We start from the raw sequence: 10236 nt of genomic DNA, 5'->3' as shown, positions 1-10236 counted from the left end.
TGAAACTACACTATGTGCCGTATTTTGTATTTGATATTTTTTGCTTCCAATTAATTTTTTTAATGTGGGTGTTAATTTAGAAAGGCCATCGCGTTCTCAATTTTTTCATCCTATACCGCTTTCAGCCACTAGGGGGCATGTGTGTGTTATGCTATATGGAGATTCTCATCCATTAGCACTTATTCTCAAATATTATTCTTTTGCAAGATGATGCAAATGCCAGAGCTGTTTTAAGAGCCATATTTCAGATCCACGAGTTTTACTGGACAGTGTGAAGGTACCACCAGATTGTTGCTTACAAAGAGTCAATCTTGGTCAGATGATAGCCACAAAATATTTAATCAACTGGACATGCATTGTGCCACTGAATATTTTTCTTTTGATGTTGAACAAAGAAGATGGAGGTACAAAATGATCCACAATGCATAAAATGTCAAAACTAAAAAACAAATGACAGTAATATTGAGCCGGATACAAATTAGCTTAACTGGCTTGTTTGCTGCTGTAATGTTGTGAGCACTTTTCAACTACGATATTGCAAAAGGAAATATTTTTGAGCCATGTATGCAACAACAAAACAGTCCCGTAACAAGATTAACCAACAACAACAAAAATCTTGGTGGATTTGGGGGACAAAGAATGACTTCAGTCTTTTTTTCTTATACAGACATTTAAAGTAAAGTGTAAAAATAAATGGCAGCATTTATTTAAACAGTCTGACCAGATTAATAAACCCGGATGCGGCATTAAACGTTCAACCGTCAGGCCCACGAACGGAGCATCACAGTGCCGTGAACTCAAAAAAAAGCGGTCTTCTATGTACAACAAACTGCCTGAAACTTTTTTTAACCACTTGCTATGCTCAGTGCCATGAATTCAGTGCTGCAAAAGATAACAAATAAGACATTTCCGACAGCGGCTCCCCGAACACAAAAACTTTCTGTTGCGTGCTAAAGCTCCTCACACTGCTTCCAACTTGTGCAATTTCTGTCGGCACGCTCCAACGTGCGTTCAAAGCAAACACACCGAACAGCCACCATCCATGCCAGCTGAAGGACCGCAAACAGACCCTTTTTACCCTTTAAGAGTGTTGCCACAATCCACAGTAAGGCTCGCTGTGTAGTTGGGGAGGTTGTTTTTCAGCCAAGGCTTTGTCTCGACTCACAAAGCCACGCGACTGAGCTCCATGCGTCACAGTAAAAGACTGCCGCGCTTGACCTGCCTTTGTTTGAACCAGTTCTTTGCCCTGATCCCCTACCCCCCACCCCCCCCCTTTTTTTTTGTTTTGGACAAGGTGTAGACTTTGTCCTTCATATCAACATAGGCACACATTTACAGAGATCATTGGATTGGTTGAGGCTTTGCTCTTTCAGGAGAAACAAACAGGGGGAGCGACGCGTGGCGCGAACATATTTTAAGGACGTACGCAACAGCGCAAGCGGAGGCACGTGAGAAATCTCACGAGTGTTTGATGGTGTATTTGCCTTTCTGCAGCTGGGAGATATACAGCTTGGACTTGCTGCCGTCCAGTCGTTTGAACCACACCTCGTCATTGTTGATGGTGGTGATGATGGCACTGTGTGGAAAAGGAAACAACATTGGAGAAAATTGGCTTGGACGCAGTTTCACTGCGTCCGAGTAGTCCGACACTCGGCATCCTGCTCGGAGATACAACATAACACTGGCGTGCAACTGTCACCAAACTCCTTGCGTTTCATTGTTTTCCCCCCTTTGCAATAACATCACCTCAAGCCGACGGCGATTTATCCTGGGAGGGGAGGAATTAGTTTCAGAAGGGGTTTCATTTGCATGCGATAGTCTACGGGCTCTTTCGCAAAGACGTCATGCGTGGCCACACCTAGCAGAAAACCTTGAAGCTGGTGTAGTAAGACCAAAATAGAAGTCGACTGCGAGTGCCATGAAACAATGACGGCGCCTTGGAACACTTTGTGAAGGCTGTTGTGGTTTTGTCGTCGGGACTGAAGTGAACTCGTTGAGCATTCGAACACTTGATGGGAACAGGGACACGCTGTGACTGCCGATAAACACGTTCCCATGTGACCCACATGCTGTAAACAGCCGGAGGCGAGTGAAAAGGCAGGTGCTGCACCAGTGTTGGCAAACACCCCTGCCGTCACATTTGTCCTACAGTGAACTCCCGCACAGGAGTGATTTTGCACTTGAAAAATTCACCTTTCCACAGATTTTTCTTGGAAACTAGCTTCTGTTCTTCGAGAAGGAATTTCTATTTTGACACAAATAGTGCTTTCCTACCGACTTGGTGTCGGGTGTCAGTGGTTTGCAAATTTTCACTCCTTGAGCTCAGTCCACATCCCCACTTGAGTGCTGCTATGACCCCCGACACAGGGCACGAAAATACTTGGACATTCCAGGAACCACTTTTTTTTTTTTAATTTACTTTTCAGCTTAGTGTTTTTCTATGAGTTAAAAAAAATTCATTAGTTTGAATCATAACTTTCCTCACTGATCGGTTAAGAGAGTTCACGTGGTGACGAGCTCCCTTATAGCAAAGCGCGTGACGTACATTTTCAAATTTAAATACAGCGACGATGCATCCATCCTTTGTAGCTGACACCAGTCAGTCAGAACCTCAAGCAACCAATCCCGTTTTTTTTTTTGTTTTTTTTTATACCACGCAACTCAAAGAATGGGGAAATTCCCGAAGAGCCCACCCTTCCGCAAACAAACCTGGTGGGAAACTCGTCCTTCCTGTTGATACAGATGGCTTGCCCCCTGCAGTACCACTGGCTGTCATAGAAAAGTCGCCCGTCTTCGGACCGTGCGACGTGGTGGTGTCGTTCCGTTTTGGCTGGGGGGGGGAGATAAAGGAACACATGGATAACAAGAGGACTTCACAAAACGCAGTACAGGAAATGTTCTTGTGCGGTACGAACCGTCGGCCTTCCCCCTATGCGGCCCGAGAGACGCCATCGCCTGAGAGGAGACAACACAGAGCGACGCGTCACACATCTCGAGCGTCGCTTCCGACTCTGTTCGCCACCGCTCAAATATATTACCTTTCTTATTGCAGTCCAGTCTTCCAGAATATCCAGATCTTGCAGCATGTAAACAATATAAGGCCGTGGACGGGCAGTTAAAGAAACGTGAGCCGACGGGGCAACAAAGGAGGCAGGGCGGTGAAGAGCAAGACGATGGAAAAGGATATCAGAAACGACAACGGGCTTCTTCTTCTTGATGGGGCAGAACGGGTCTTTCTTCTTATTTTTCCGGGAATGCAGTCCGTCATTCCACAACTCTGGAAAACCAAAAAAGGATGCATTATAGAGGAGCCGCTAAATTACCCGCGTCAGCTTGTTTCATAACATTCGACGGCAAAATGCCAGTTCTATCTTTTCCTCATTTCTTCCGAATGAAGAAACACAACCTATCTATTTAGTCACGCTATCCGTGGTTGAAGTCTTTAGTTCCACTTAAACCAGTGATCTCCTCCTATGACATTTTGGAAAACTTACAGTTTTCTCATGAGGGATAAGTGAGTGATGATTTTTTTTTTTTTTTTTTTTTTTATGGTCTGACAACTATGAACTAAAAATGCTCCAAGTGTACTTTTGGAAAGTCCTTTGTACCTGAGGTGATGTCAATACTGTGCCTATCTTCCTCCAGTCGTCTGATCTTCTCCTCCAGCTCGCTCTGCAGTGTGTCAAACAGCAGCAGCTTTTCACTCTGGGGAAAATACATGGGTTGCATAAGAAGGAAGTATTTATCGATTGCCACAGACACTGTGGGGAAGACAAAAAAAAACAAACACACATTTATCCCGGATTACAAAATTAGATCAATTGCTGCATTTTATCACATTTTTTTTTTGTTACCTCCCAATGTTGGCAGGCTGCCTGGATCTCACAGTCATACTTGTTCTTCACCGATTCCAAGAACAGTTCTTTATAGATGCCTGGACCAAATCAATGCAAACGTTATGAATCAGACGGATACAATAACGTGCACAGAAATACAGAAGTTTTGAGATCTGGCCCAGAGTATGTGCTATAAGGGCTTCAAAAAAAATAAAATAAAAAAAAAAAGTAAACTTCCAAGTCACCTCAAACAAGTTGATGCGATAAAGTTAATCAACATTGACACATTGAGATGATCCCACTGTGGCTTTGGGTGGGGAATAACATTTACAAGGGCGAGGCTGGAAATTGTTTGAGAAAGAAGGTGGATAATTGGTTTTGGTTTCGGCTCGTCTTGGGCGATATGAAGGGAAATTAAAAATTCAATTACGATGGATGTCATTTTAGATCACAACTATAGATATTTTCAGTGTTCTATAAAAAGGATCCAACACACGATGAGTGCTTCTCTTTTGCCACTATTTTTGAAGTGACATTCAACAGACCCAAACACACATATTTGCCTCAAAGAGGAAAATTGATGATTGAAACAATAGGAGAGCAGTGGCGCGATCAAAGCTTTTCATCATATCGCCCAGCTCTTGTTGCATCCCAAAAATAGGGTTAAATAAACTTGGGCGGTGCTGGTGGTGAACTTTGGTAATGTGTTTTTGTTTACACAGGCTTATCAGAGATTTTCCCACGCCTTTGTTTTGTTTGGCTAACAATCAAAATCATTACACATTGGGGGAAAAAAAAGCGATTGTACTTGTACTGAACTACAAAGCGTAAGATGTGTAACACAGTATGAGCTTGCCACTGCTGACGCATTTCTTCAAGGACGAGTATTATTTCAGGAGGAAAAATTAAGCCTTACTTAACCTGTCCTATTTTCGGGAGCATTGTAGAACTAACAACTCTTGTGTAACACTCGGTTTAGAAGATGTGTGTATTTGTCAACAAGTCTCTGGGCTTCATATCCATTAGGCCTGTCCACAGTGTCTGATTGTTATCAAGTCAAACTAAAACGGAAAATAAGTGTGGTGCCCTTCATTGGACAGCGATGCTTTCATTTTTGTAACCGTCCTCCCTCATACAAGTACTGATATGACGAGGCTGTTTGTAAGCGTATGTGCAGACGTGGGTGGTACCAACGCGCATGGGCAAAGGTAGTATCTCTAAAAACAAGGACATGCGTCAACACCATTCTTATTTTGTTCCTTGGAAGACATTGACTTGCTATTCAACTCATTCAACCGTTACCATGTTGGCCTTGCCCACAACAGCCATTCCAATCTTTTGACGTGGCCTTGGAAAAATTAATTGCCCGCTCCTGATCTAAAGGCTACAGTGCATGTCAACAAGGTCGTACCTGCCACTTTAGTTCTGATTTGCATGTTCTCCTGCAGGTTGGCTAAAGGTTCCAGATATTCCTGGGCACATTCCGCCACCACTTCCTGCAGCTTGACATCCACCTGGCTCAGACGTTCCCTATACAATCTATACACGCGAAAGAAAAGCAGCAGATCGTGTGTTCAAATGAGGGCTGTGCAACGGATGCAGTAAGACTCTAACCGCAGACGACAGCAGTTAAACCAGAGGCTAATAACAAACTTATGTGCACGGTGCAAAAACGTGGAATAATGAGGCATGAAACCACATTTCGCAGTGTCCTCCACTTATTCTTGACACTGACAAGAGGAAACTTACTGCTCCTTCAAGTCCGTGAACTGTTTCTCCAGGGTAGTCATCTCATCCAGGCACTCCATCCTCCTCCTTTCACAGTCTTCATCGTCCATTTCTGTGCACATACGAAGATATGGCAGCTTGGGCGCGGGGATTCAGGCATGATGACGATAGCAACTTCTTACGGGGTGTAAGCAGATTTTGAACTCGCGGGCTGCATGCCACATTGACTGACTGACATAGGTATTATGTGGATTTTAAAATGGGGTGATTTTAGGCCTGTTTTCCTACCCGAGCTGTCTCCATCTTCGGACACAGACGTGCTAACCGTGTCCTCCTCGTCAGTGCTGCTACCGTCTTGCTCCGGAAAATCCACCTCCATTTCCTCGTGGTTACTTTCTTTCTTCTCCCGGGAGTGTACCGGCATTACGACTTGCAAAGGATGCACCGTAACGCCGCGGCAAATGTTCTTGTTAAGTTGGAACACGGGTGAGAGGCGATATTGTAGCTCAGTCAGCTAACCGGTTAGCGACACCGCATCAAGACAGCTGGAGATGCAAACATGGCCCCTGTAGACCAATGAAAAGAGGTTTTACTCAGACTCCCCCCAGTAGACCAATTAGAAGAGGTTTTACTCAGACTGTCCAATCAAATGTTTCGATGCGAATCTTTTGGCAACGGCAGATGTACTGCGATTTGTGGTTTCATTTACCGACACAAGAAAGTATAAAGTCACCTCGGTTCACAAGTTTTAAACCATTTTACTGACCTTACACAGTATGAGGAAACCTCACCGACAAAATACATTTCATATTTTATTTTCAATATACATAAAAATTCCTTCCTACTATGTGTTTGCTGGCGTTTATCCATTTTCACATTTGGATTCTTGGATCAACTGTGATTCATCCATTATATAAGCCTAAGGCACAAATTTGCATGATAATAATCTAATGGCTCGCCATCAAACAAAAATGAGGAGACTTGTTTTGCACCACAGCGGAATTACGTGCAGGTGGATGACCCATAACTGAAAACAGGAATGTCTCATTTCCACCGTCTAGTCACTAGACTCTAGTGACTAGTCATACAGAATACATGAATAATTTGCAATGGAAGCACAAGGTAATTTTACGCTTGGACTTTCTCTTATGTTAAATCCAGTAGTAACAGACTGGCTTGGTGAATGATTCAAATATCCCAATGCCCAAAGTGTCAAAACTTGCCGTTTCTCCTTTTACTAGATATCGTAGTGATGGCGAGATGGAAGTGAGATGTGATGGAATAATTGTGCAACCTGAAAGCAGTGAACATTTTACAATATGAAAATACATCAATATTTTGTCAAAAATGGTAATAAAATAATTTTCACACTCCTAGTTCACGCTTGAACTTTTTTTTTCAAGAAATCTTTTATCGAGATGAAATTAGTAAAATACTGAAGCAAAAACAAAAGTTAAACCGTGGCAACAATGATGAAGGAAGGCGCCCATGATATCATCAACAATTACAGTAGAAACCACAGTTGTGTAAGCATCTATGCTAACAGAGATGGCCTTTGAGCCTGATGACATCAAATATTATCTTAAGTGGGTACTTTTGATACAGCAAAATAATTTAATCATGTTGTTGTGGTTTGTCGTGCAACCCCACTATTTCCGGGTTGTGTCTGCCAATATGATGCATTTTCGTTGCATGTGGGTCAGGAAACTTTGCTGTCTAATTTGTGTAGCACTCCAGTGCGTAAGATGAAAGTCTGAGCTTTCACAATCTTGAATTTGTTTCAAACGGGACAAAATGCTGTTTTAATGCCATTAAAACATCATTATAACGATTTCATGGTATTACAACATGGCCAATTTAATTATTAATCCGCCTGCAAGTGGTGATTAGTTAACAGCATTGTTACCATCCATTTATCAATCCATTAGCTGAACCGCCGAGAGTCACGGGCGTGCTGGAGCGAGTAAGAATTCCATCTGGTTGCATTCATGCATATTTTTTCAAGCTCCCACCAACACAGGCGCTGGATTAGAATTTGTGGCTAAAAGTCAGCCGCGCTTCAATAGATTCCTCATTGTGAGTGTTCCGACCACTTTGGGCTGGCATGCGGGCCACAGAGTTGCATGCCGTTCCATTCCTTAAACCTATCAGTACATTGGTATGCGTCCCTGTCAATAAATACTTTGCATGCATGTCCGTGGTCTCACTGTACCCCACCCCATTAAAAAAAGGTGCGACCAATTCAGAAAACTGGCCGCACCAGGGCTATCAGGTGAAAAGTTAATGTCGGGCCCTGTTTTTTTTTTTTTTTTAATCTATAAACTTTTCATACAGAGGATGATTGAATCATTAAATTAATTTGTATTAATAAACATGCCAAAACATTAATTTGCTGTTTTTTTTTGTCTAACATAATTTTTTTCATGAGTACACCAGAGAGTAAGAGTAGTGTCATTTTTCAGACTGTAGCCTTGTTAACAGTGTTGCGCCTCACCATTTTTCCAATACTGTATAAACAATACCACTGAATTCAACCCCCCCCCCCCTTAGAAAATATGTTAAAGGTTAGTAAGCAAAAGTTTCATGATGTCAACATTAGGTGATGTCATGGGTGAATAGGATTGTGATGCCCAGACAAGTCGAGATGTGCTGACGCACAGAACACAGTGTGCATGTGATACCCAGTGTTGGTCTTCATAGCAACCTTGGGTAAACACCCGGCAAAACTACTTGCTTGCATTATCTTTGCAACGACTCTCCAAATCGCCAACGATGCACACAGTAAGTGGAAGTCCCGGCATGTCATGTGCCGGGACAATATCAGACGGCGCACTTTTGGTCGTTTAGTGGAGTTAAAGGAACCGACTTTAGGGCAAAGTCATCGGGATGGGAACAGCATGTCCTCGGTTTCTTTGTTCACACTTGGCACAGATGAAAGATTGCTTGGAATTATATGGCCAAGGAGGAGATTGCGTGCATGTTTGTATGAGTGGCATTTCCCTGATGTGACTCACACTCAAGACACACAACACCCCACTGGGTGTGTTTGGATGGTGTGTGCTTGTTGTGTAGATCTCCCACTATGTATAGGAGATTTAATTGCTTGGATACCGTTGCTATGTTTGCAAAGGTAAATCCCCGGGGAATGACAAATCAGGCAGCTCCAGAGCAGGTAGAGCAACTCTAACACCATATCCATTATATTTCCATTTTACTGTCAAACACTTGGTGTGACAAAGTCATAATACCAAGAAAAGTCCGAGCGCAAGTTACGCAGAATTCAAAGCAAAAAGTCTGCAGTCTATGTTCACATTTACAAAGAAAGGCAAGTCCCAAACATCCTCTTCTGGCAGCACATGCGATGAAGGCTTGGTTTCACAAGAGTTGCACTGTACAAACTTGAGAATTTTTTTTCCCCTCCCTCCTCTGTATACAATGAGCAGACATGGGGAAGTTTTGAAAAGGTATTGTGTTAATGGCCAAATACTGCTGGTTTCACAAGAGTTGCACTGTACAAACTTGAGAAATTTTCCCCCCCCTCCTCTGTATACAATGAGCAGACATGGGGAAGTTTTGAAAAGGTATTATTGGCCTAATACTGAAGATTGTAAATTCAAATGCTGGTGTAAAATAAAAAGCGCATTTAATAATCCATGCCTAAACTCCTACCTAAAATTGGATAGTTCAAGGACACTCACTCGCACAGTACATGAGCAAATTATGCAAATCCTGTATGGGACAAAAAAAAAAATTGAAAACATCTCTCTGTATGATGCAGTGCAAGTTTATACGACGGGCACTGCAAGCACTGAATGTAACTGAACATGTTCAGTTACATTCATCTGTGTTCACGGCTATACTTTATATGTGACATACACTGCATATTTTACAACAAAACCTCACACAAGTTAAAACACAATTCCAATATTTGACGGGCTGATGATCCCCTTGTCATATTTCATTTATAACCACTATAAGTAAAACACAACTATATGATTACCGTTGATATATATAGCACACGGGTTAAGGTCATATAATGATCGATTATGTGAAGGGGCAAACGTAGGAGTGCATTTAAAATAATAGCAAATATGAATGTTAAAACACAATTCCAATATTTGACGGGCTGATGAGCCCCATGTCATATTTCATTTATAACCACTATATAAGTAAAACACAGCTATATGATTGCTGTTGATATTATATAGCACACAGGTTAAGGTCATATAATGATCGATAATGTGAAGGGGCAAACGGAGGAGTGCGTTTAAAATAATAGCAAATATAAACCAAAATCAATTAAAAGTCGCTCAAAGGAAAAATACAGTACAGTGGAAAAAAAGAGCCCCAATTTCCCCCAGGCAAGAGGGAATTCTTGAAGAGCCGAAAAGAGGTTGTCCCCATCTCATTCATGGCCACCATTCACAATCAAATATCCCCTCGCAAACATGCTGTAGGTGTCGAATAGGAAACTACAAGTTTTCATTTTGACTTGAGGGTTGGAGGATGAGGAGGGGGGGATTTTTTCTCACAAAAGCACAGCCCTGCCTGTGTGATTTCCCTGTCTTAGATAAGTCAATTGGAAATCCCCACAGAGGCTCCACCCAGCCGCGCTGACAAAAACCCGCAGCGCCAGCCCCCTCCGAGCCACTCTTCTTCCTGAACTTTCGAC

General features: G+C 42.5%; 1 protein-coding gene across 1 annotated transcript; it reads right to left on the bottom strand.

Moving 5' to 3' along the window:
• Positions 1-320: 320 nt before the first annotated feature.
• Positions 321-6145, bottom strand: LOC109508151 (breast cancer metastasis-suppressor 1-like protein-A). Its single transcript, XM_019858022.1, has 10 exons — positions 5853-6145; positions 5586-5676; positions 5248-5375; positions 3855-3934; positions 3609-3705; positions 3188-3277; positions 3039-3103; positions 2916-2955; positions 2710-2830; positions 321-1576 (listed from the first exon to the last, which is right to left on the bottom strand). Exons 1-10 carry the CDS (start codon positions 5986-5988, stop codon positions 1459-1461), a joined length of 966 nt encoding a protein of 321 aa, XP_019713581.1. The 5' UTR covers positions 5989-6145; the 3' UTR covers positions 321-1458.
• Between the last annotated feature and the right edge of the window lie 4091 nt (positions 6146-10236).

Source organism: Hippocampus comes, unplaced genomic scaffold, assembly GCF_001891065.2.
Source record: "Hippocampus comes isolate QL1 unplaced genomic scaffold, H_comes_QL1_v1.1 scaffold339, whole genome shotgun sequence".
NCBI lineage: Eukaryota > Metazoa > Chordata > Actinopteri > Syngnathiformes > Syngnathidae > Hippocampus > Hippocampus comes.
Note: the sequence above shows the minus strand (reverse complement) of the source record. Positions and strands in the feature narration are given on the sequence as shown.